This window comes from Ambystoma mexicanum, chromosome 12, assembly GCF_040938575.1.
Source record: "Ambystoma mexicanum isolate Mex_15411 chromosome 12, UKY_AmexF1_1, whole genome shotgun sequence".
NCBI classification, from domain to species: domain Eukaryota; kingdom Metazoa; phylum Chordata; class Amphibia; order Caudata; family Ambystomatidae; genus Ambystoma; species Ambystoma mexicanum.
Genome location: NC_090936.1, coordinates 160,654,702 through 160,682,256, shown reverse-complemented (window position 1 = coordinate 160,682,256; position 27,555 = coordinate 160,654,702). Strand labels below are relative to the sequence as shown.

Here is a 27,555-nt window from a genome sequence, read left to right as displayed (position 1 = left end):
TAGGAAGAGAGCGTTGTGGATAGTAGGGGCCCCGGCCCCAGAAAGCCTTGTGGACTATGCATCGGGACTGGAACTTGATCCTTGCAGCCACGGGGAGCCAGTGGAGGAATGTCAGCACCAGAGAGATGCAGCGCATGGGCGTGAGGCCAAGGATAAGTCTTGCAGTTCTGTTCTGGATAAGTTGAGGAGGTTGGAGAGTAGAGGTAGGAAGACTGAGAAAGACTGTTACAGTAGTCCAGTCTTAAGAGAACCAGAGCTCTGGAGACAGTGAGCCTCTGGGCGAAGGTGAGAAAAGGTAGAATACCTCTGACGTGGTGCAGCTAGTAGTGTGACTTTCTGGTCATGTCCGAGATGTGAGAAGATAAGAAGATAGAGTCGATAATGACCCCAGATTTATTTGCCTCACTAGTGGGTGAGGGTGCAGGACCATGGGTGGTCGGCCAGAGAAAGTGGGAAAATGGGAGCAGGGGTCCCAATAAGGATGATCTCTGTCTTACTAGCATTAAGGCAGAGATCATTAGCAGCACACCATGACCGAATTGCAGACAGACAGTCCGGGATGAGCGAGGAGGTTTGAAGAGGTGTAGCCTGAAGGAGAGGTGTGTCATCCGCATAACACCGAAAGTTGGAGAAGGCGGAGCTAATGTGGGCCAAAGGGTCCATGTAGACGTTGAAAAACCAGGGGGATAGGTTAGATCCCTGGGGGACAGCACAAGTAGAGAGAGTGATAGCAGAGAGAAAGGAACAGAGTTCTACTTGGGAAGGATGGTCAGAGAAAAAGGATGCTAGCCACGCCAGGGCCTGATAAGTTATACCCATGGTCTCACGGAGACTCAAGATCACAATGTTGTGGTTTACCGTATCGAAAGCTGAGGAGAGGTCGATAAGAAAGAGGACAGAGGCAGAATTAGAGTCAAGGTTTGAGAACAGGTCTTCACGGGTGTTCAGAAGAGCAGTTTCCATGCCTCTGAATGCTCTAAAGCCAGACTGATGGTCATGGAGACAATCAACCGATTCAGTGTGGAGGAGAAGCTGAGAGATAGCCAACTTCTCCAGGAGTATGCCCAGGAAAGGAGTGATGAGAATCGGGCGATAGTTAGCCGGAATAGTAGGATCGGCAGAGGGCTTTTTGAGCAGAGGGTGCACAAGAGAATACTTGAGAGAAGAGCGGAAGACTCTAGTGGCGAAGGAGAGGTTGCAGAGGTCTGCCAATGCTGGATCTAGTGAGTAAATGTGGTCCTTGATGGTTTTGGAGGGGGAGGGGTCCACCTGTTTGGAAGACGCTTTCATAGACCGCACTTGTCTAGAGACCTCCTCAGGTGTGACAGGGGAGAGGGAGGAGAGAAGAAGGGGAGTGGTGGGGGCAGCCGAGGGGGGCCCAGGTGATGATGGTGTATGAGTGGGTGCAGAGAGAAGACAGGATTGTCCTGTGTTTGGTGGTGAAGTATGCAGCCATGGCCCAGCAAAGGGCCTGGGTGGATGCAGTAGAGGAAGAGGCTGCAGTAGGATTGGCCAGTTCTTTACAGACTTTGAAAAGTTCAGCCATGTTGTTGGATGCCGCAGAGTTGCAGGCTTGAATATGGACTCTTTTTGGACCGGACGCAGAGTCTATATTGCCTTTGCAGAAGACAGCAGGCCAGCTTGTCCGAGGGTGCGCCTAAAGATCCCCCATTTCCGTTCTGCTGCCCTGCACTTGCGTTTAAGGTCAGCTAGTTCAGTCGTACCAGGAGTTGCACTTTTTGACAGGCTTCATTTGGACCCTCATGATAGGGGCAAGGATGTTAAGGGTATTGGAGATGGAAAGGAGAAAGTTAAAGAGGGCTGTATCAGGGTGGGAGTCAGCCGCAAGAAGAGGAGGAGGAGAGTAAGCGGAGGCAAGGCAGCCACTGACACTTATCATGGGTCGTATGACCTTGAAGGTCTGAGGCATTGCAGGGTGTGACAGTGCTAATTTAGTTGAAAGCTTCAAGTGAGAGGAGAGAAAAGAGTGATCAGTCCATGAGAGTGGGGTGGTAAGAGGAATAGAGAGAGGAATGTCTGGAGAGAAGAGCATCCAAGGTGTGGCCGGCAATGTGCGTTGGCAAGGGAGAGGGATAGGGAGACAGAGAGAGGCATAGGTTGCGGAAAGCACCTGAAGAGTCAGGAGAGCCAAGATGGATGTTGAGATGTTCTTAATTTAACTCTTTTGTTTTGGTTTTACAATTGATGAACTGTATGATTATGTATGTACTTTGTTGGAGGGTCTATCTCTGATGTTGCCTATTCAGTTTCACTTCTCAGTTCCACCTCCTCTTTCCGCTCAAGTCCAACTGGCTGCTTCTAAACCTCCTGTGGTCTCCCACGCTACTGGCTGAATGCTATTTCCCCCACCATCATTCCAGACACCTTCTTTCTCCTCTTGTGGCCTCATCCTTCAATCCTCCATCTAGCCTTCTCAACTTGATGTTATCACCTCTTTCTGTCTGCTCACCCCGTTTGAAGTCATCACCGTCTCCTTTAGCGTAATCCCAACTGCATCCTTCTGTCCACTCCCCCCTCCAGTACCACATTCAACTGGTTAACTAGCTCCACCTCCCTGTTAACTATCTTACTCCAATGTTACCCTCTCCCTCCATCCTCCCACTTCCCCCTCACCACCTCTGCTTCCTCTCTGTCGCTGCCACTTCTCCACTTGCCCCATCTGTGAGAAACCGGAGGGTATTCTCCCAGGAAGACTTTGAGAATCCCTTATTCAGGTGGCCAGGGAAGGGCTGGCACTCTCAGATCCCAACCCAGGGGATGGACAAGTAAGGGAGGATCACCTGGGTAGGGGAGCCTGTGGTTATGCTTGGGGGGAATGCCCCAGGTAAGAGGTGGTATGTTAACGGGAAAGAAGAGGATAAGATCCCCAAGACCATTGAGGATTGTACCATCTGCCCCCCCCTTCCTTCCATTTAATCTCTTAACCAAATCCATCAACCCCTCTGTATATAATCGATCCCCTAGGATCCCAAACCCTGTAATATTCAGAAACCATCTCTCAGAATCCCTGTTGACCTGTTTTCTACTCTAGTACTCCCAATCATTCTTCTCCACATCCCTCTGATTATTATTTCTCGCACTCCCAATCTGCTTGGATAAAACACTACCGTTCCCACAATCCCTCTGGTTTATTTTACTATTCCTGTTTGCCACACAAACCCTACCAATCCCATCCCTCGGTCACTTTCCGAATTCCCAATCCAATGTGACCAACAATTACAGTTCCCTTAATCCCTCCTACTCATTTAGAAAACCCTCCAAAACCCACCTTTCTGAAATCACCTACACCCTTAGGACGAAGGTGTTAATTCCATATAGCACTATTTCCTCATCCTACCCCGAAGAACAATTTGACACTCCTATCCCCCTTTTCCGACACAAACACTTTTTTACCCCATGAAAACCAACAGACTCACAGAACTGTTTACCTGACATGTCCCGACTCAAGCATCAGGCAGAGTCAAGCAATTAACCAGAATCACGCACACACACCTGACGGCCCTTTACTTTCCCCACAGGGATAAAAGGTGGAGCAAGAGAGCACAGTAAGAGCAAGGCAGACCGCACAACAAGACGGCTATCTAGGCCCGGCAGTTCAACAGGAGGAGAAAGACGTCAAGGAAAGATACGACCTGGGCTTTTTCGACTCAAACCCGCGAAACCGCCACAGAAGGATTGCTACAATCGAGAAGTTAGACATATACAATATGAGTCCATCATGGCTAAATAGATGGGTAAAACCCTCGGTATTCCAAGATAGGACTATCTGGATATCAGAAACATCTTGGAAAAATGGGTTTAAAAAGATGGTGGGTAGCCACTGCCAATACCTTACATCGGAATTGCTTGCCACATGCAAAGGGGTTTGTTATTGAACAACTGATAATAATTTAGTTGGTACCGGATTAATAGCTATTGATCCTTTAGCGTTCGTGTTGGGTATAGGGCAGGAGAGCAGCGTGCTACCTTTCTTGCACAAGTTCAAAATATGTGTGCTGAAGGTATGATATTGTATTGACATTATTGCAGGTAGGATTACTTGCCGGGTGTTCCGGTCTAGGTTTGCTGCTTGATGAAACACTTCAGCCATCACATGGTCGCGATTTAATGGATGGAATCTGAGTCGTTGTACACAGATACCCCAATTTAAATAATGCATCTTGATGGATAACTTCATAATTGCACAGTGATTCAGAGCTGAACCAAATATTCAACATTTTAATGGGGCTGCGTTCCACTTAGTCAACTATAATAGAGTTATACAATCTAAAGACATTAAGTGGAGAAACCGAATTAAATAGGCTCAGCATTGCCTCGCGGTTGAGAGGTGGTAGGTAGATCTCTGAAGATATAGATTGTAGTTGTAACGCTCTGTGTGGCTTAACATCAAGAGCGTCAGGTCGTCTGCTGAGTAACAGATGTCAGCGCTGTTGGCTAATGGAGGTCCACATGTCTGTTACTCAGGGTTGGCCCAGTGACAGAACATCTGTTCTGCTCGATGGGGCAGACCTAGCTAGGTCAACATTTTGGACGGGTAGTGGATCACTAATAGTAGATGCTAAGCTGTTATTCAGGAGAAATGTTAATTGGTCACGCGTAGGTTGCGACCCAGAGCCAGGCACCGGACAATCTTGAACGTCTAGGGCTAAGGTTTTAGCGTGGGTGCTATTCTCATGGATTACACAAGCAGGGTGGGAAAGGAGGCATTGAAGTCAGGGTCAATTAACTGTCTGGCAGAATAGATTAATTAGTCTGTGGCCGAGTGAATTAGAACTCTTGTCACTAAAGCCAAATTGGTCACAGAACGCAGATCTAGAGAGGGAGCGGTGTGAACAAGATTCAGTATTTCAAGTACTGCAGGAACAAAACTCTTGGTACGAGTCATGTTATCAATGGAAGGCGAAAAAGCAACACATTCAGGGTCAAGAGTGCTCAAATGTATTGTGCTAAGTGGAACCACGAGTTGGGGTAATTAGATTGTCAACTAGCTTTGTCCCGGGAGAGCTGAGAGAAATGCTAAAATCAGCTGTCATGGCTTTAGCGGTCTGTACCACTTATCAGGATTAGGCGATGGGATTTTCGGAAAGTAAGTTGTTAAATTTCCAGGTTTTAGCCTGAGGACCAGATTGGGCGATTACTTTGGAAGTACAAACCCTGTGGCACTGCCGCATCCGTTTCTGTTCCGTCAGGGCTTTTTCAGCTTCTGCAGGTTTTACATTGGCAGACATGACATTTGCTGACTTCCCAGGGTGGGAGAACTACAGATTAAAGATGCAACGATGTTGGTATACAAGGCGGTCGAACTTCAGTGCAAAGTATCTCACCTACTAAAAAGCAAGGCTGCTGGAGAATGTCGCAGAAAAGAGGGTGGTGGAAACCGCAACAATCAGCTGGAAGTGCGGTTGAGAAACTGGAGCTAAAAAGAGGACTAGCTGTAACAAGCCTATGAGTTATTTTCGCACACCGCTTAATGCATGACTTACTATTATTTGGCTAAGCAATCTAAAAAAAGAAAACAATAGTCACAAACAATCAAAAGACTAGAGTTGTTTGTTTATTTATTTTATGCTTGTTTTTTGAAATGTGTAAGATCAGTGCATTACTTACAAGTCTTGGGCATCAAACATTGAATCACTTAACATTCAAGGGGGTTAACACCGGAGTCACAACGGGCACAATGGAGATGGTCTATAAATGTCTATAAACATCAGAGGGCTAAAACAAGAAAGGTAGAAGGAGTTTGCTGCTGTTGCTAGCACTGGAGTGAACCAGCTAACACCATTTGACAAAGGCGCGTGCGCAAATGCGCACGCATATTCCTTTTATGAAGACTTCTGGGAATGGGGGCGGAGCCAAAGTAAGGATCTCTGTCAAACAAGAAAAAAGAGGGATGAATAAATATTAACACTTTGTTTTGCACAATACTAATGCTATCTATCTAAACAAGGGGGCTACAGTTTTTGTAGAGACTCTACCAAGTAGAACGTCTGTAGGCGTACTTCTGTGCAGCAGGACTTTCCAGCTAACAGCACTTGACAAAAGCACTTGTGCAAATATGCTTTTTGCATAACCATCTCACAAAGCACGAGTAGATCATGCCAGTTAGGTTTGTTTTTGTTATGGTATTTAAAGACAGCATATTAGACTTTTCACACAAACTGTATGTGTTAAATAGGACCACTGAACCAGTGAATCAATTGTGGTATTGCCATGTTGAAACCAAACTTACATTATCTAGACTTCTGAGATAAGTATAGCTCAATCCCATGCGTATATTGTTTTGAAGGTTTTTAAGAATTTATTAACTGTTTACTTTTAAGCAAGTAGATGATGTATGCCGCAATGAAATACATGTATATAATGTATATAATGATTAACTCTAGGTGAAACGATGTAAGGCCATTTTGGCCTCTTAGAAAATGTATGATCCAACCTGCGATAAAAATGTTGTATGCGTATTTAAGCCTGTCATATAAATTAATAGTTATTCACCAAAGTGACATAGGCCCCTTTTCACCATAGTGCATGGGCGTCCCTCGCTAGGGACGGGAGACAGAACCTTTTTCACCAGAAAAAACCTTCTTCCCCCTTTAAATTTAGAGGCGCACAGGGGTGCGGCCCTGGGAGCATCTGCTCCCTTGACTCCGTCCACTGGCGCTACACCTCAGTCCCCATTGACGCGTCAACAATATTTAACATTGCCTAATGACACCAGTATTATTAGGGGGGAGGATGGTAGGGCGCATCGAGGAAAGGGGACTATGGACTAAGAGTATGTTAGTCACTACGGTGAGTAACTATTAATTACTCTTACATCCTGTCACCTTTCCTCCATACTGCATGGGCGATTACAACTGAATGTAGCCCTAGGGTGGAGAGGAAACCCTCCTTAAGAAAACAGATTCCTTAGCACCACCTGTCTGAAAGCCTCGTCTGACTTAGAGCCGGCGTCTAAACAGTAATGCTTACAGAAAGCCAAAGGGGTGGCCCAGGTGGCCGGCCTGCTGATGACCTGCCACGGGGCCTGCCGCTGGAATGCAATGGCCGTTGCCTGGCCCTGACCGCATGGGTGTGCATGTTAGCTGGCAGTGGCTTGTGCTGCTCTTCATAGGCCTCCTTGATGGCCGAAACCATCCACCGTGCTACAGAGGCCTTGAATGCCCGATACCCAGGCCTTAACCCCCCCCACCCTGAAGGTGACAAACAGTACGTCCGACTTGGGGAAGCCCTTGGTCCCGTCCAGATAGAATTTCAGACAGTGCAAGACCCTCTGAGCCTCGTCCTGGGGGTCGGCAAAAAACAAAGGCAAAACTATTTCCTCGTTTTGATGGAACGCAGAGGCTACCTTAGGTAGGAATGCGGGGTGTGTCCCCAGGACCACCTTATCATTGTGAAAAGTAGTATATGGCTCCGAGGCCACCAGAGCCTGGGTCTCGTTGACTCTGCCAGCAGAGGTGAGGCCCACTAGCAGAGCTTTTTCTTTTTTTTTTTAAACTTTATTTTATTAACATTTTCGTAATATAACAAACAGGCTGGAAGCTTTACCATAGAATAAACATGTCATCAGCCCCTAAAATAAGAGAAAAGAAAAACAGCCCCTCCCCCCCCCCGCCCTCCCAGAAAAGAACGAACCCTCCCCCCCATTAACTTGGATCCAGTAGAGCCCCCTTCACAGGGAGATGCGTTGCAAACTTTGTGTGACCGGAGTTCGGGAAAAAAGCAAGAAGATTCCAACTGCGTGTTAGGCTGTATGTCGTCCATTATCCCCCGGGACGTGGGTCCTCATTTCCATCCACGTTCCCTCCCCAAGCCTCAGTGGACCTCCCAACCCCAGATCTGCTGTACCCCGTACCAGTTAGTCTGAAAAGAGTTCATGTCATTGTTCATCATCGCTGTTAATTTGTCCATCAAGAACATGTTTTTAACCTTGTGTATCCAATCCTCCTTTGTGGGCGTCTCCCTGCTCTTCCATTTCTGGGCCAATGCCACCCTCCCGGCCCTCAGCATTGTTTCCCACATTCTCGGGTATCTGTGTACCTCCGTATCCTCTGGGGGGAGGCCCAGCAGCACTGTTAGGGGATTATGGGGAAGCAATTCCTCCGTGACTTCAGCGATCCAACCCCTTACCCTCTCCCAGTATGTTTGCGCTTTCGGACAGTGCCACCACATGTGGCCCCTCGTGCCTGCTTGGTCACATCCCCTCGGGCAGGCGGGGGATATTCCCGTGAACATTTTTGACAGTTTGACGGGATCTCTGTGCCACCCCTGTAGAATTTTAAAGTTGTGTTCCATGTCTGCTGTGAACAGGTTCCCATGGAATGCTATTTTGAATATCCTCGACCAGGAGTCCTCCGAGATTTCTTCCCCGGCCAGCTCGTTCCAGAAAGTGCGGAACCCCCTCCTTCTCTCCAGGTCAACCGTGTTGAGGATTTTGTACATTGCAGATACCCCCCCCTTCCTGGAGGTTGCGGTATCGAGTAGTTTCTCAAAGGGGGTCATCTGTCTCTTTAGCCGCTGGCCCCATGATTGATCGCACAGGATACCCTTCAGGCGGAGGTACTCGAATATGGAGATTGTCTCCGGGCCGAGGGCGGTCCTCAGGTCTTCGTATGGTAGGAAATCTCCCTCTTTGAACAATTGTCCAGCCCATTCCATCCCTGAGTCCGACCAGGACTGTGCATTACGGAACCCCTTGTTTCCCAGTCTAAGTGGGTGACCCCAAAGGGATGACATCGGGGACGGCCATGATGTCAGATGTGCCGTTTGGGGGCCCTCCCTCCATATTTCCCAGAGAACTCCCAGTGTTGGGTGGGATTTGAGCCTGTTCGGGATGAATTTAGGTGGGGCCCATAGGAGGTCGCGTACCTTAAGTGGGTGCGCATCCATGTCCTCCAGATACGACCAATATGTGCCCATCCCTTCCCTCATGTGTTCCAGGAGGACGCGCAATTGAGCGGCGCGGAAGTAGAGGTGAAAGTCAGGGAGCCCGAACCCCCCCTCCTCTCTAGGTAAGGTTAGGATGGCCTTCGCAATTCTCGGGGTCCTACCCTGCCATACAAACTCGCGCACCGCATTCTGGAGGACCCTGAATGTTTGGTCGGGGACGCTGGTGGGGAGGGCGGTGAAAAGGTATAGTAGGCGCGGGAGTATATTCATTTTCACTGCCGTCATGCGACCATACCAGGACAAGATCATGGAGCCCCATCTCCTTAAATCGGCGGTGACCTGTGACATAACGGGGTCATAGTTGGCAGGGGCGAGTTTGTGCAGGTCCCTGGTCAGAAAGATCCCCAGGTATCGGATTGAGGTCTTCCCCACCGCTATTCCCCCCAGACTGTCCCGGGAGTCTAGTCCTGGGTCCCGAGTTCTCATGGGGAGGAGGACTGATTTAGATGTGTTGATCTTTAGACCCGAGAATCGCCCAAATGCGGACAACAGGGACAGGAGAGGGGGGAGTGAGGATTTTGGGTCCACCAGATAGGCCAGGATATCGTCTGCAAACAGGGAGAGCTTGAATTCTACATCGCCTCTCCTGATCCCCTTGATGTCTGGGTGTGATCTGATTGCTATTGCCAGGGGTTCCATAGTTAGGACATAGATCAACGGGGAGAGTGGGCATCCCTGTCTTGTTCCTCGTGATAGAAGGAGTGGGGCCGACAATCTACCATTCACTTGGACTCTGGCCTTTGGGGCCCTGTACAGTGCGGCCACCCAGTCCCTAATGTGGGTCCCGAAGCCCATCTTCTGAAGAGTGAGCTCCATGAACCTCCACTCGACCCTGTCGAATGCTTTTTCTGAGTCCAGGGAAAGGACGCTCGCGTCTAGGTCCGACACCTGGGCGTAATGAAACAGGTCTATGGTCTTGCGAATATTATCTGAGCCCTGTCTCCCCCTAACAAACCCCACCTGGTCACCATGTACCAGCTTCGGTAGGACCCCCTCCACCCGGCTCCTTATGACCTTGGCCAGGATCTTAACATCAATATTCAGCAGGGAGATCGGGCGGTAGGAGGAGCACTCCGAGGGGTCTCTACCGTCCTTGGGGAGCACTACAATGATTGCCTCCATCATGGAGTCCGGGAGAGGGCCCCCCTCCAGAACCGCATTGAACACCCTGACCAGGTGGGGGGCGAGGGCCGACCGGAACCTTTTATAAAAGTACACTGAGTAGCCATCTTCGCCCGGGGAAGTGCCCACCTTCATGCCACTGATCGCATGTTCCACCTCCTCCTCGGTCACCGGACCCTCCAACCCCTCCGCCATCTCCCTGGTCAAAGACGGGATCTGTATGGAGTTTAGGAATTCCTCGATCTCCCCCCCGTCCCCTCTGTACTCAGACGAGTATAGCCTTTCGTAGTAATGGCGGAAGGCCTCTCCAATGTGAGAAGTATCATGTCCCAACTCCCCCACCTCGTTCTTCACTGCCTTCACCATTCTACTCTTCTGTACCTCCCTCAGCCTCCAAGCTAGGATCCTGTCCGCCCTGTCCCCTTTTTCATAATACTTTTGTTTGACCAGGTGGAGGCTTCTCTCTGTTTTGTGGAGGAGAAGATCTTTTAGTTGGAGCCTGTAGTCGTCCAGAGCGGCCACCCGGTCCCGGTCTAAGGGCTCCGTGGGGGAGCCTCCCGGTTGAAGTTGGGCGATTTTTCCCCTCAGATACCTCTCCTGGGCTTCCCTTTCTCTTTTCCTCCGGGTTCCCAATCGGATCAGGACTCCCCGCAGGGTTGCCTTAAACGCGTCCCACAGGGTGTGTGTCCGCACCTCACCGTTGTCATTGAATTCAAAGAATTCTGTAATGGCGTCAAGGACCTCCTGGGCTAGGACCTCGTCCTTCAGGAGGGAATCGTTACACTTCCATCTTCCCCTGTGTTCATTGAGGCCCCCTCTCGCTATGGTGACTCGGACCAGGTCGTGGTCAGACCAGGGGACAGGGTCCACCCTATGGCCAGAGACAAATGGGTACAAGGTCTCATCCACCAGGACATAATCTATCCGGGAAAATGATGTGTGCACGGATGAGTAGTAAGTGAATATGGGGGTGTCCGTTCTAGGGGTCGGGACCGTGTCCACCAGGCCCAGCTCAGAGTTGACCCTCTGGAAGCCCCGTGCCATGATCTCATCGAGTGCCCTGGGGGCCTGGGGACCAGCTCGTTTCCTGTCCCGGATTGGGTCCAGGACCATGTTAAAATCCCCCCCCACCACCACCGTCCCATGGACAAAGCCTTTAAGTTTGTCCCTCACCTCCTCCCAGAACTGGATTTGGCCTTCATTTGGGCCGTAGACAACGGCTAGGGTAAGTGGGGCTCCCTGTAGGGATCCCCGCACCATCAGGTAGCGCCCCTCTGGGTCCTTCAGCACAGCCTCTTTCTCAAGCCCCACGTTCCTCGCTACCAAGATGGCCACCCCTCTCTTTTTGTTTTTGTGGGATGCACTGAAGACCTCCCCAATACCTCCTCCCCGGATTTTGGGTTCCTTCCCCCGTGGCCAGTGGGTTTCCTGCAAGAAGAGGATGTCGAGGTTGGCCCTTCTGAACTCTCTACAGACCAGGGATCTCTTTGTGGGCGTATTTAAGCCCCGTACATTGAGGGAGCCCACTCCCAGGGCAGGTAGACTATCAGCCATAGTCCCAGATTCCCTCCCTCTCGGTCATTACCCACGTATCTCTTTCCTTCGCGTGCTCCCTTGGTTCTACTTTATGGATCCCTTCCCCTCCCCCCCCGGTGGGCCTAAAACACCCCAACTGCCCCCCGTGTCCCAACCGTGTCTGAACAACCCCCACTCCCGAATATACCCCCACCCCCCTCCCCGGCGTCCAGCCAATTAGTTCTGCCATTGCTGGCTTTTGGCCGAACCACCAGCCTGCCCACCTCGGCCAGGCATTTCACCCATAAAGCTCATCCCCTCGAGCCCCCAACGTTCCCCCCCGGTCGTAACCCGACCATGTGTCCCCTGTACTTGCTGTTCGTGGGGACGGTAGTAGTGGTAGACTCTCCGAATCTGCGCATATCCGTCCCGGATTCAGTGGGTTACCCCCGTTCTCAGTCCTCGGAGTCATGCCGTTCTCCCTCTTTTGCTGGAGATGGGGTGTTCATTTTCCGAAATTTCCTTGCGCCGGTGCGCCTTCTCCTCTCTCCGGATGGGCCGGGGCTGTTCGTTCTGGGGTTTTCTGGTTCCACTGGACCTCTCCGGGGGTGCGGATCCACTGTGTACTCTTGGTTAGCGCTCCGGATGGCTTCTTCCGTGATCAGGGTTGAGCGTCGGCCCATGTATTCAAAGTTCAGGGAGAAGGGGTAGCCCCATATATAACGCACGCCCTTTTCCTTGAATAGTAGTGTGAGGGGTCGGCATAGTCTGCGCTTGGCCAGCGTGTAGGAGGAAAGATCCTGGTATATTGAGACCTGGGCATTGTTGTAGGTGATTTCTCTGGTCTTTCGGGCCTCCTCCAGCACCTTTGTCTTCTCGGAGTAATAGTGGAAACGGACCAAAATTGACCGGGGGGCCCCCGCTCTGCCCCCTGCCCTATGCACTCTGTCGAATGTTGGCTCGGTTGTCATTTCCTCTGCAAATAGGAGGGTGATGATGTCCTTCACTATTCGAATGACGTCCCTCTCCGTTTCCCCCTCCGCTTCAGGCACACCGAAAATTCTGAGGTTGTTCCGCCTCTCTCTGTTTTCAAAGTCATCCATCTGTCGGGCCCTTTCCTCGTCCCTCTTCTCCAGGGCTTCCAGCCTCATACATAGTTGTATGTCCTGGGCTGCTGTTGATGATTGGTTGGCCTCCACTTGTAATAGTCTATCTTCGACCTTGTCCACCCTCTGGTCCATTTTTTCAAATTTCTGGGCTATATCTGAACGCATGTCCCTGATTTCCTGCAAGATCGAGGCGAAGCCTCTTTCCATTGCTGCCGACGAGGGGGCCGCGTCTTCTTGTCGGGCCATGGTTTCCCTGGGGTCCGCGCTCATGTTGCCTCTGGGGGTCTCCTGGAAACGGTATCCCTGTAGGGCTTCCCGCCAGTTCATCTGATAATCACCTGCAACTAGCAATGTCGATCCCCGCCCGCTCCGGGTCAGTGTCCGGACTCCCTCCGCGATTCAGATAGGGGCTTGGCTATTTCCTGGGGGTAGCCCTTACTTGGGGGGGCCGGGCACACGCCCCACCCGTTCCTGGGTGGGGGCCTCACACCCCTCTCGATGTCCTCCGCAGCGATCCGGGGCTTCTTCTGGCCAACCCCGTAGGAGGGTGTCGCGTGCGGCCTGGGCCAGCGGGCGCGGAGGGCACCCCCGCCTCGGCGCCCCGCCCGAGGGCTCTTGTGGTGTGTGGGGTGGGGGGCGGGCACACGCCCCACCAACGGTGGGGGCCTCACACCCCGTCTACCCCGAGTTCTTCTATCCGCAGGGGGGGGGCAGGGCGGAATCAGTATGTTTCGGGGGTCCTCCCCGCGGTGTTCCTGGGGCGTGGGCGGCTGTCCCCACTCGCGCCAGCGGGGGGGGCAGGCCCGGGCCCCTCCGCGTCGCTGCCGCTCACTCTTCTCGCCCCCCTCCTCCGGGACCCCGCGGTCCGCGGCAGCCCGCCCGGGGGACTCCCGATGGGGGCGGCGGCGGCCGAGCGCCAGCCCCCTCCGCTCGAGCGGGTCCTGCCACGGGGGCTCTGGGCCGGTCGCTGCACCTCCGCTTCTCTGTTCCGGGTGGTGGGGTGGGGGGGGGGGAGCCTGTCTCCCGAGCCGCCGCCGGGCCCTCCGGACCTCCGGCTACACGTCGCGGCGAGGGCGCCTCTGAAGCGGTGCCCGCTCGGACGCGTTCACGTGTCCGGGCCGCGTCCTCTTCCGCTGGGCCCTTCTCGGGAACCCCGGGGTCTGCGGACTCCGCTCTTTCTCCCGCGGGGCGCCCCAAGGGTTCACCCGTTCAGTCCGCCTTGTTGGGCCCGCCGGGGGGGGGGGCTCAAATCCCTCTGGACGCCTGGCTTCGGGGAGAGCAGCACGTTCAGGCAGCCATTGCCTGCGCGCCCCCTGGTGGCCTCCTAGCAGAGCTTTTTCAATGGTGACCATCCTGATGTCCGCGGATGCCATTGGCTCGAATGACTTGTACGCCAAGGCACCCAATACTACACTGAGGTCCCACACGGAGTGTGGGCTTTTTGATGGGCGGGTAGAGTCTGAAGAGGCCTGTCAAATGTTTGACTATCAGGTTGGAAGAGGAGAAGATCTCCTCCTCCGAATTTCTGTAGGCCCCAATGGCTGCCAAATAGGTGCGGCATGTGTCTACCTGCACGCCTGAGTGAGCCAGGTGAGCAGCGATGGAGAGCACATCATCCAACATGCACGTAAGGGGGGGGTTGATCTGTTTAGCGTCTGCCCAGTGACAGAACCTACTCCATTTACTCCTGTACTGGCTCTTGTTAGCCCTGCTCCTAGCACCCTGAATGATCTCTAGGTTAGCCTGTGAGAGGCTGAGGTGCTTCAGCGTGACCTGCTCAGGAACCACGCTGCAAGGGCTAATTTCTGTGGCGCGGGTGAATGACCCTGCCCCCCTGTTGCGTCAGAAGATGAGCTGGGGCCATCAGAAGGTGAAAGGGTGGCCTGTCCGAGAGGCTGAGAAGCTCAGAGAACCACGGTGTCGCCGGCCACCACAGAGCTATCAGAATGATCCTTAGGTGACAAGATTCCTTTATCCTGCAAATCACCCTGTGGACCAGGGGCATGGGAGAGAAGGCATATGCCGTCATGCCGCTCCACTGAATCTGGAAAGCATTGCCCAGAGAGCCTGAGCCCTGTCCATGCCAGGACGCAAACTGCTGGCACTTCTTGTCCCAGGAGGCGAAGAGATCCACTTGAGGATGCCCCCATCTGCTGAAGATCTCCAGCAGCACCTGGTCGTTCAATTGCCACTCGTAATTGTCCGCTCCCAGTCTGCTGAGTCTGTCCATGGCCAAGTTAAACTCCCCCGGAAGGTGGATGGCGTGAGGTAGATGTTGTTCTCCAGGGCCCATTCCCTCAAGCCGACAGCTAGGCTGCACAGTGGAGGGGACCTGGTACCATAGGAGGAATGATTATGGGCGCAGGCGGCGGAGCCTGAGGCAGCATGTCCCGGATAACAAGGCTGAAACACGTGTATGGGGTTGCTGTTGGTACTCTTGTTCAGAGGAGAATTGCCTAGTATTTCAGTGCTGGACTGCCGCTGGGCAGGACAAAGACTGATATGCAGGGAAATCTTTTCTCTGTGACAGGGACAGTGAGCTAAAGACTTGGTAGAGTCTCTCCCAGGGGTTATTCACTTAAGAACAGGTCATTCAGCTGTGTTCGTGCTGGGAGAGAGATTCCCAGACCCCCCCCCCTGTTTTGTAAAAGAGTTAGTTGGTAACTTTAAACTCAGATTGAATAGTTACACAAAGTTATGACTTACCTTAGATATGTTCTGCCTTTCTGAAGAGTATATGGGATACATTACTCACCGTAACCGTATGTCTTATGCTTGTGCTTAGATTCACATGCTTTGCATAGGCCGACATCTAGTGGAAGCTGCAGAGTATTACAGTTGTTGTTTTCGAAACTTGAAAAGGGACGTCGACAGGGCGTGCCAGTAATACTATCCCTGGTGTGAGGTCCACTGTACCCATGGTCCTTGACGAGTCAAGGACCCTCAAATTGTTTGTTTGTGACATGAGGTAGCATTGAGTCTGCGTGAGTACAGGTGTATCCAAGCAGATATGTATCAGACAAGTTCAAAGCATCCATGCACCTTCTCTCCAAGGGGAAGAAGGGTGTGTTACATGTGAATCCAAGCAGAAACAAGCATCCGAAATACAATTACGGTGAGTAATGTATCCCTTCTGAGGGTTGTGGAATGTGCTTAGATCACATGCTGTGCATAGATTAGCGAACAGTGTTAGGAGAAGGTGGTGTGTTGTGTTAAGGTTCATTAGCAAACAAATGTCTTTGAACCATGAACCACTTGTCCCACCTGTGTATCCGTCGTGGAATGCGTGTCAATGCCCTAGTGCTGAGTGAAGGTGTGTACTGAGCTCCATGTAGCTACTTTGCAAATGCTGTCTAAGGGGACATTTGCAATGAAAGCCAGAGTGGCTCTTGTGCTCATTGTGGAGTGAGCTCTTGGCGTTAAAGGCAGTGTTGTTTGACAAAGAATAGCACAGCTGTATACATCTGACTATCTATCTGTAGATGGCCTTCTTGGAAACGCGGTCTCCTTGTCTGCCTGGTGCAATGGAGACAAACAGTTAATCTGTTTTCCTCAGCGGTCTGGTCTTGTTTACATAGTAAAGGACCTCCCTCCTTACATCTAGTGTGTGGAGTTTTACCTCAGCTGAGCTGGTGGGGTTCTGGAAGAAGGCCGGTAGCTCAATGGACTGGTTTACATGAAATTTAGAGATGAACTTAAGGGAAAACCTAGGATGAGTGCGTAAAACCAGTTTGTCCTTGTGTATGATAAAGAAAGGATCCTGCACTGACAATGCTTGTAATTCACAAACTCTTTTTATGGAAGTAACAGCCACTAAGAAGGCAGTCTTGTAGGTCAGGTGCTTAAGACTTGACTTATTCATCGGCTCGAAGGGTTCCCCCATGAGCTTAGCGATTACTACATTGAGATCACATCCTGGCGGTGGGTTAGAAATGGGAGGGTGGAGATGTTTTACTCCCTCCATGAATGCCTTAATGACCAGTACTTTGCACCCCAATACTTTATTGTGGGAGGTGGTGTAAGCGGATAAAGCCGTCAGATGGACCTTTATAGAGTTGAAGATTAATCCTGAATCTAGCAAGTGGAGCATATAAGTTAGAATGTGAGATTGAGTACATTCTATGGCGTTTATTTGTTTAGACTGGCACCAAACTACAAATCGCCTCATCTTGTCGAAATAACAGTGCCTAGTGTTATGTTTTCTTGCTTCCTTTAGGATGCCCATACACCTCTGAGCCAGGTTAAGATTTCCGAACTCGATGACCTCAGGAGCCACGCTGCCAAGTTCATGGACTGAGGTTGAGTTCATGGACTGAGGTTGAGGGTGCACTGTTCCCCCGTGCTGAGTGAGTAGGTATGTTTTGTGGGATCGCACATCGCTAGTTTGCGCAGATGTGGATACCATGGCTGTCTCGCCCACAAGGGAGCAACTAGGATGAGCGCGACTTGTTCCCTCTGAATCTTGTTCATGAGGGGAGTGGGTGGAAAAGCATAAGCAAACTTCCCTGAGCAGTTCATCCAAAGGGTGTTCCCCCTTGGAGCCTGGTTGTGGGAATTTGGGCGCCAAGTCTGGGCATTGCTTGTTTTCGCTTCTAGCGAACAAGTCTAGCGTGTGGTAACCCCATTGAGAGAAGAGGTGATCTACAACTTCTGGGTCTAGTTGCTATTCGTGTTCCTCTGGTAGGGGATCTATGCTTAGAGAGTCTAACGTATTGAGTTCCCCTGGAACGTGTTGAGAGGATAGGAATATCTTTCGTTTGAGTGCCCATTTCCAAATCTGTTGTGCAAGTTTGGACAGATTTGGATAATGTGTGCCCCCATGTTTGTTGATGTAGAACATAGCTGTTGTACTGTCGGTGAGGACTTGTACCGACAGATTTGTTAACTGTATCTTGAATGCTTGAAGGGTTTGAATACTGCCAGCAGTTCTAACAGGTTGATGTGGTTCTGTGCCGTGGCACGAGTCCACAGACCCCGAGATGTGTGATGACGGTGATGAGCCCCCCACCCTGCATGCGAGGCGTCTGTCATCACTATCGCTTGCACCTCTGGGTTGTGGAAGGGTTTGCCACTTAACAGATTCTCTCTTGTCTACCAGCGAAGGTTTTGTACTAGTGTTGGCGAAAGGACCATTAGATCATCCCAATGACCGCTTGCCTAAGACGACTATTTCGCCAACCACTCCTGCGTGGGACGCATGCGCAGGCGTGCGGCACCAGGTAAATGCAAGATGCCATCATGCATAGCAATCGTATAGCATTGCGTACGCTTATCTGGCGACCGGCTTGATAATGTGGTATTTGCAGTAACATTTTGGACTCTTTCTTCTGAGGGGAAGACTAAGTGCTCCCTTGTGTCTATTACAGCTCCTAGGAACCGTTTGGTTGTGCCTGGCACTAGGCTTCATTTTTTTCTCGTTTATTGAGAAGCCCAATTGAAAGAGAAGATATATTGTTCTTTGGATGTTTGTCTTGCACATTTGGGGGGTTTCCCCTGTAATCAGCCAGTCGTCCAGGTAATGCCTCCCTGCGCAGGTGCGCTGCCACCACGCCAGTACCTTTGTGAATACCCTTGGAGCAGGGGCTATGCAGAAGGGTAGCACCTTGAATTGGTAGCGCTGGTTTGCTATCTGGAATCGCAATAATTTTCTGTGCGCTGTGAACATTGAAATATGAAAATAAGCATCTTCCATATCCAGATTTGCCATGTAGCCCCTCCACCCCTGCTTTAGCAGAGGGATTAGTTGTTGTAGCGTAGTCATGTGGAATTTTTGTGGCTTGACATTTGTTTGCAGGGCGTAGGTCTAATACTGACGCATTGTTAGATCTTTCTTTGGCACAAGGAGGTAGGTTGAATAAATACCGTTGTTTACCCGATTGGCCGGGACGACTTCTATGGTGTCATTTTGGAGCAGCGTCGCGATTTCCTCAAGAAGTATGCATTGTTCTTCCTCCAAGTTTTTCTTCTGGCGCCAGGGATGGTTCCAGGGTTGCTGGATTAGTTCCACACAGTACCCGCCCACCATGGTGGATATCACCCATTTGTCTGAGGTGATCGCCCTCCCATGCTTGGGTGAAGTTGGAAATGCGCCCTCCTACTGGAAAGGCTTGGGAGGGCAACTGGAGCGGAATGTCACTGTTTTGGAGGTGTTACTCCACCTCTAGAGGTGGAGGACCTCCCCTGGCCACAAGAATGGTGCTGTGCTCTCAGGTAATCCTGCAATGATTTGCCTTGATCGTTACCCCAGGACGACCCTTGGTTCCGAGCATACCCTGAACCCCTTTGGGAATTTCGTCCTCTGAAGCGACGAAAATTACTATTCCCTCGACCTGAGGGTTTTTCTGTAAATTGTCCCAAGGGCTTCAGAGTATCTTATTAATCCTTTGCAGACTCCAGAGCATCCTCTGCGGCCTTACCAAAGAGGACATTGGGCTCGATAGGCATATTTAGCAGAGTTGCTTGAGTCTCCTGATTAAAACCGGATTGGTGAAGCCAAGCATAGCGTTTTATAATCGTGCCTTCTGCAATTATTCTTCCCGCATTGTCCGCGGTGTCTAAATTGTTGTTGAGGATGCAGCTCGAGACGGCTTTGCCCTCTGCTGCTAAAGGTGCCAATTGAGTCTTTAAGGGTTCTGGGGCTGACGATAGTAGTGCAGACACTTCTCCTCATTTATGTCATTTATAGCTAACAAAGAGTGTAGTATTGTTAGCTATTCTAGTTTGAAAAGCTGCAGAATAGGCTACCTTCCTGCCCATGGTGTAAGGGCATTGTTTTCAATGTCAGGTGGCGCCTCTGAGGAAGCTAGAGGAGTACCCGCTCTTTTTCTTGTGGTTGTGACCACGAGTGAGTCCGGTTTAAGCTGCACCCTAATATAGAGGGGGTCTGTGGGAGCTGGGTGGAAGAGCTTCTCTATGCGTGGGTTACCCACGCGCGTCTGATTTGGTGTTTCCAGAGAAGGCTGGATCCTTCTCTGGACAGATTGTACGATAGGAATAAACTGAGTTACAGATTTTTCATCCACCAAGATATCCTCAACAAAATCCTTGTCCTGTTGGGTTTCTTGTGTTCTGATTTGGAAGTGCAGCTTTAATGAGCATGTCCTTAAGAAGGGGCTGGTTGTCAATAGGCGAGTCAGACATTGGAAGGTCCTGTTTGACGGGAGAGGCTGTAGTGTACTTCTCCATTTCATCCTTGTCGTCACCACAGTTTTCTTCTGTGCACTATTGCGCTGTATAAGTATCTACCGTATCAGCAGCCTCATTATAATAGTCTGTATAATAAAGATCTACGTAGGGAGGCTCCACCTGTGGTGAAATATCCAGGGTGTCCGGACGAGACTTTTTAGATGGGGATTGACTAGTAGGGGCATTTGCGATGGCTTGTGAGCCAGAGGCAGCTGTAGTAGGAGGAGTGTTCTGGATGCTTTTCAAAGCTTCTGGATTTACATATTTTCTTTTTCCAATAAAGGTCATCCTCCTCGTGACCCTATCTATGTCTTCACATGTCCATTGGGCTGAGCTCAGGATGGACAAGGGGCCTAGGTGTGGGAGCCTGAGGGGTTACAGTGCCTACTAAGGAGTCCTCTTCTGGTAAGAAATCCTTCCCCCGAGGTTGAGAACCCTTGTGAATATGGGAAGCCTTGAGGCTGGGAAGCCTTCTTAAGCTGGGTCTTTGGAGGGGAGCGTGATCTAGCCTTATGAAGAGTCTTGGAGGAGCGCTTCTTAGACTTTCTCCTTTCTAAGCCCTTTCAGGATGTGTTTTTCCACCAACTGGGCGAGTCCCGCCTGCACTGAGTCCTTAGCCGATTTCGACAAAGAACGTTGAGTTTCGGTCGTGGAGTTGCCCGACGCCTCGTCAACCGACGTGCACGGTTCAGATTTATGCATAACGCTTGTGCTGTCTTTCGGTGATTGGGATAGCGAATGCCCAGATGACCGTGAGCTTGTGGACCTTTCACTGGACATCGTGCGTGGGCCATTAGTTGACACACGTGTCGAGACTCGGCCCTGGGTTGTGTGCTTAGTGGAGGTAGGGGTTGTGAGAGCGCCCGTGCCGCCGGGGGTAGTCCCCATAACAGGACCGCTTGAGAAGCCCAATCGAAAGAGAAGATTTATTGTTCTTTGAATGTTTGTCCAGTACCTTTGTGAATACCCTTGGAGCAGGGGGTATGCCGAAGGATAGCACCTTTACTTGGTAGTGCTGGTTTGCCATCTTGAAATTGTCTCAAAGTGTTTCTTTCTCCATTCTCCATTCTTTCGCCATTCTAACAGTAAGTAGATAGAAGGTTAACTTACTCATCTGTGAATTGGGGTCCCCTCTTCCCAAAAGTAATGCTGTTGGTTACACTTTATTATTCCCGTTAGGATAATTGTAGGAGTGTCCCCAATTGGGTTTTGCTTCCCCCGATTTACTGTTAGCCTATCTAGAATAAGTCTGCCTAGCTGTCTGCCATCCAAAACAAGTTATTGCTTCCCTTAGTCTGTGAACTGAAAATCAACTGTAATTGAATATTACACGCCAAGGTCCAACTCCCCTAGAATAACTTATGCTGAATCAGAGTTATAGGTTTTTACTGTTCTTAGAATAAGTGTTCCACTATTCAGAAAAGTATATTATCCAGTTGACGTACTATGTGATTTCTTGATGAACATCACGGTACAACTGTTAGGGTCTACTACCCTTGTTTTACTGTAAGTAATCCAAAAGTAACTATTGGTTTTGACTTGCCTAGAACTACTGTTAGGTGTTCCAAATATCATATGCTTTGGTCTGTGCACCTTTAAGCATAGTGTGTTTTTATAATTGTGATTGCATATAATGTGATCGTGCTTATTTCCCCCAAGATTTATCTGGGCCTACTTGTATTAAAATAAATCATATTTTTACAATAGATAGTGTTGCAGTGTTTCTTTGGACCACTTGCATTACAATTTCTTTGTACTGATTCTACAGCCCTCTCTCCCTCCTAAGATGAGCCAGGCTGCTCTGTCTACGCTACCCTGAACTCAGGTGGCACAGCCTTATACTAAGAGTGGAGTCTTGTACTGTCTCAATTGAATAGTTTTACTAAGCCCTTAGTTGGACTTCAGAAAAACTGTCATAACAATTCTCCCATGTGGACTCCAAGAATCCTCTATTCAGGTGGCCAGGGGAGACCATCGTTTTCAGATCCCAACCCTGGGGGTGGACAAGCGAGGGAGGATCACATGGGTAGGGGAGACCGGCGTTACACTCAGGGGAATACCCCAGGCGCGACGCGGTATCCCAACGAGACAGTAGGTGAAGGGCAATAAGTGCCAGACGCCTTCGTGGGATATGCAGGTCCCATGGTCCTTAACCGAAGAGAGGCAACCATGTCACCCCGGAACAAAACCTGGCAAAGGGGAGGACAAGATAAGACAAAGACATAACTGACCAGTACCCTCATATCAGGGTGTTTGGGGTAGAGGGTAATCTGACACAAAGGGACTCGCATGTATTATATAAAAACCGGGCCAGGGGATTCCCCACTCTCTTATGCCAATCGCTTTATAATAATGTCATCTACAGACAAATTGTCCATAATTGGCCCCCGGGGAAGGGCCTCGGGTGCCTGGGACAGAGGTAGGTGATTGTGTAACCTTGCACGCTGTTCCAGCCAGCTGATTAGCTGAGCGCCCTTTCCCAGGTGCGAATGTGTGATATTTCCTGCTTGCTCTTTTCTTAGTGTGTTTTTGGGCCTATAATAGAGTATTTTTGTACTTACTTTCTAAGTGTAATCATTGTATATATTTCACTGTGTGGACTCACTGTGGACCCGTGACCCTAGTCACCTCTCCTGAGACTTAGCCTTGACCACCCTCCATGCTTACTTTGAGTGGTGTCGGTTATAATTAGGGTGGACTCCTAAATCCATCTTAACAGTGATATGAGTGTTATATGTATTTAATCAGTTGCAGATTATATTACAAACAAAAATGTATGAAAGCACTTCTAATTTTTGTTTAAGTGAAAATAAAAAGATATACATTTGTATTGGTGGATGGTTGGCTTTTTGAAACAGAGGTTCCTTTTCTGTATATAGAAATATACAATACTACAGAATGAACATAAAGAATTAAATTCCAACACTTATCCCAGGAAGTCTAACATTTAGGAACATTGTGGTGTTTTGTCCGAGAGGTTACACAGAGAAACGTAGAGAAACCGTCACTACTTACTGTCCTGTTGCTTCAGAAGACCTTGTTGGATATACCGAATGTATGTGAAGAAGTTGCACACAGAAGTGATCTAAACAAAGGAACATAGTTTAATGTCCGGTATATTGCAGATCTTTAAACCATGTGCAACAACTAAAAACTTACCCTATATCTGCAACAAGGAGAAATATAATAGTAATTGCTCGACTCTCCTAGTTTAATTCTGTGTTTGCATGACTTTGTTTGACCACTGAGAGCACATTTCCTAATAAAGGAAAAATAAAAACTTTAGATGTAAAGTCTTTTTTCATAACTTTAAATTTGCAAAAACTAACATCTGAAAACAAAATTCTCTTAATTTATCAAAGAAGCAAGTGAAAGAGTTTATTTTAATCCAATTGGCATCTTCAAAATGAACGTCTTTGAGACAACACTACCTTCTAGTGAAGAAAGGAAGCAAAGACTTTTAAATTAAAAATAAAGCTTGCCTACAGGGCTAGTACACCTAAAACACTCATATGCAAGATTGGTTCACATACTTTTCTGCCTTATGTTCCTACCAAATTCTAACCACCAGACAGACAAAACGCTTGATGCAAATTGGTTGTCATAAACATTTTAAATCGGTTTGGTTTAACAGAATTCACTTGATCCGATCTGTGGATACGAAATGGATTTATTCAGGTCATTGTCCATATGATATATCCCACCTGACCGAGTACGTATACACCGGAAAGGGCAATTCAAACAAAAGTTAGTCTCCCTCCTTTCAATGCTCCCAGGGACAGGCAATCATGCATTCCATGGTTACCCAGCTTCTAACGTATACATTCCTCCCAAAGATTCCTCATATTTGGGATCAATCTTTGATGCAGTCCGTGTTGGAAACGCTTTCATCAGCCAGCAGATGGTGTCATACCACTCCTCAGTTGGCACCGTCACTGGGCCTTAGTCTCGCTATGTGCCAGAACTGACCTAGCCTCGCTGAAACTCAAGTGCAAAGTGGCAGAACAGAAGTGGCGGGCTTCAGACACATCCTCGGACAAACTGGCCTGCCGCCTTCTCCAAAGTCAATACAGATTTTCCATTCGCTCTAAGAACAGGGCTCACATCCAAGCCTGCATCTCCAGGACCACTAACAACTCTAGCTAACTGTTTAACATCTGCAAGCAACTCTCCAATCGTTTTGCAGTCTCCATATCTCCCCTTTCATCACTGACCCCCTGTAACCTCTCTGACATCCCACTTACTTTCCAAAACCTCACTCTCCTCTACCCGCCTCCCTCCTCCTGGCCCAGCTTTCATGCCTCCCATCTTCCCCCCCCCCCACCTCTCTCCTTCTCTCCCATAGCACAATATGAGGTCTCTAGACTAGTCCTCTTTATGAAAGTCTCCTCGCAAAAGGTGTTCCCCTGCTCCTCTAGAACTATCAAGGACAACATTGCCTCCCTTGCGCCTTCCATGTCAGATTTCTGTAACCACTCCTTTGCCACTGTCTCCTTCCCTCAAGCCCTCCCTTGGGCATCCCCTCCTTTAAAAGGCACTCTTCTGACCCTTCCTGGGAAACTCCTTGAGAAGCCATAGGCACAGAAACTGCTCTAATGAACATCTGTGATAACCCGCTCTCTAATCTGGACTCTAACTCTCCTTCCTTTCTCATCTTCCTTGATCTTTCCTTCGCCTTTGACGCTGTCAATCATGTCACCCTGATAAATCGGCTCTGTGACACCCTTGGCATCACAGGTCTGGCTCTGGTCTGGTTGACCTTCTTCCTCTCCAACAGACCCTCCCAAGTTCAACTGGGCCTTTTTCTCTCCCCATCACACTCTCCACCTGCAGCATCACTCAAGCCTCTATCCACTCGCAATGGCTTTTCAATATTGATCTTGCCCCCTGACTCATCTGATCTCTTCTTTCTCTCCTCACTTCCAGTGTTATGCAGCCGACACGCCTCCCCGACTGACTGACTGCCTGCCATTCAGTCATGGTGTACTGCCAATGATCTCTGTCTTAATGCCAGTAAGACAGACCCTTTTCATTGGGATCCCAGCTACTGCCCACCTCCCTCAATCCCTCCCTCCCTCCCTCTGGCCGCCCTCTATGGGCCCCCTCCCCTCACCCTCCTATCAGGCAAAAAACCATTGTGTCCTCTTCGATTCCTCTCGCTCCTTCTCTCCTCACATCGTGGACATTGCCAAGAAGGCTCACTATCAACTGCACCTCCTCAGGGGAATTCCCCCTTTACTCACCGTCCCCCCCAGAACTCAATGTCTCCAGAGGTCTGGTCATTTCTAGGCCTGACTACTGTAACAGCCTATTCTTGATCTTCCTTTATCCTACCCTTCAACTAATTCAGAATAGGCCTGCAAGACTTATTCTTGGCCTCAAGCCCAGGGACTGCATCTCTCCAGCCCTAAATTCTCTCCACTGACTTCTAGTTGCTGCTAGGATCAAATTCAAGACCCCCTGCATCATCCACAAGGCTTTCTGGAGCTACATCCTCCTCCCTCTCCCTAGCTCTAACGCTCTGCAAAACCGTTGCTTCTCTAAGCAAAGAATTGGGGGGGGGGGGGGCGCATATGTCTCTCCTCCTCAGGAGCCTCCATCTGGAATTGTCTCCTACCCCTCTGAGGCTTAAGCTGGATCCCCTTGGGTTCCGGGAGCTCCTGAAGAACGTTTTCTTCTCCTCGTTATCTCTACCCCGCCCCTGCTAACTCCTTCCACCTTCTCTATGACTGGCATCCTGGTTCAAACTCAGTATTACAAGGTCCCAGGCCCCAGTCCTCCCCATGCCCCCCCCTTTCCTTGTGCTTACCTGCTCCCCATGGCACTTGCCTTTCGGCCTCCCTGTAACACCTGCACTTCACCGCCTTCACATCTCTCCCTCCAAACTTAGCACTTCATTTAGCTCGGACCCGCACCCCCCCCCCCCCCCTGTCTCCCACACTTCTTGTTCTGCAGTTGCACGATCCGAATGTCACAAGGCCTAGTAGGAGCATTATTGTATCTTGCTCCCTTGTCCCCCCCACACCCCTCAATAAATACACAACAAATATGGGCACAGAATCACCAGCACCATTTTCCTCAATTCCCTTTTTTCCATGTGCAACACTCAGGAACTTAAAATCCACTTAGTCATGTGACAACTTTTTATTTTAACATGTCTGCAACTACATCAGGTTGCAACTCTGGTCGCTGGTGCCACAGCTCCAGTTCGGTGACTGAGCCACTGGCCATGTCTTTTTTTGTCTTGGAAAGGATCATAACACTGAAGAGGGCAGGCACTGTTATGCTAGGATGCCAAAACCAGTTAAAGAACATGTGACAAGGCTCTTCATGTCCTCATACAAACCTACTACAGAGATATTTTCCCCACATCCTCAAAGACTCCCCATGCGGAGTCTGCTACACTGCTGTCAAGATTCCCGGAATGAGAAGCAGCACACGAAGAGGCACCAGCACTCTAGAATTAAATCCTCTTCATGCATACACTCATTCTTCCTCTTCCTGCAAGTGTCATTTTAAGAGGGGACATGTAGAGTTAGAGGTGCTGCAACTGCATACCAGAGGAGTAGGAGGCTTACAGGGTTGCGATGCAAAAAGGTCTTTGAGCAGCCCATTGGAGACATTTAAAGCTTCTGTCCCCACTCTCCCTCTCAAAGACAGTACTGAAGGCCTTAAACATCGCCCGTGCACACCTAAGATCTCAGGACTTTGTGCTTCTCAAATTAATCCAGAGCTTTTGATACCGCTGCCTCATATCTCCTACTTAGGGTCAATATTCTCAGATCCGGTGAACTTGGCTCTGAGCCATAGGGTGCACTGTCGGTGCTGTCCTTCCCCATGCCAAAGTTAGTCTTTTAGGTTGGATGCCCCCAATTGCAGAGGGATAGTTGGGCAAATCAGATGAGAAGGTTCTGGGACATTTCTGATGGAGGAGGTGCAGAAGGAGGGTCATACAGATTTACTCACAGGGTTGCAACCCTTAATCAGTGTTCCCGAGAGAGACTGGTCATAAAAAAGTGGTCATTCTGACAATTCCCTACTACAGCTACAGAGGGACCTTTTTTTTTTTTTTAACATGTTTTTATTGATTTTCACATATCAACTCATAACAAACACATAACGCCAACCCCCCCCCAACTCCCCCACCCTCTCCTTAGGGCAAGCATGATCTTTCAGGGTTAAATTATGCATTAAAGATGGCCGTCACTTTAATGTTGTGTGGGCACCATTGTTTCATAAAGTCTGATTGGAGATAATCTAAAACATCACCCCACTCTTCTGCAAACCTGTCCCTCGTTTCTTGGATTGTGTGGGTATCTTTTTCCATCGCCAATTGTGCCCATACTTTTTGTAACCACGTATATGTCGGAGGGGTGTCTTTCTTTTTCCAACTTTGGGCTATTGTAGACCATGCCGCTATGAGCAGACCCATAAAGCTTCTGCATTGGTCTTTTTTGTACTTCCTTGCCCTTTCGTCCCTTATACCACACAACCATACCCCCTCTCCCAGTTGTCCCACATCTCTGAACGTTGTCCCACATCTCTGAACATTTTCCCCATCTCTCCCTTCACTTCCTCCCAGAAGGGCACAATCTCTTTACAGTTCCACCAAATGTGCTTCCACGTTCCCCCTTCTCCACAGTCCCTCCAGCATCTG

The 27,555-nt window shown here is 49.7% G+C and overlaps 1 protein-coding gene across 2 annotated transcripts in view; it reads right to left on the bottom strand.

Annotated features, from left to right (window-relative positions):
* The window catches only part of RAB3IP (RAB3A interacting protein), a 328,509-nt gene that overhangs the window by 19,090 nt on the left and 281,864 nt on the right, over positions 1-27,555 (bottom strand). For both annotated transcript variants that reach the window (XM_069628233.1, XM_069628234.1), the window contains 2 exons: positions 23,058-23,157; positions 22,914-22,983 (listed from right to left, as the gene is read on the bottom strand). In XM_069628233.1, the coding sequence (XP_069484334.1) occupies positions 22,914-22,983; positions 23,058-23,157 (170 nt within the window). The remainder of the gene's footprint in view (positions 1-22,913; positions 22,984-23,057; positions 23,158-27,555) is intronic.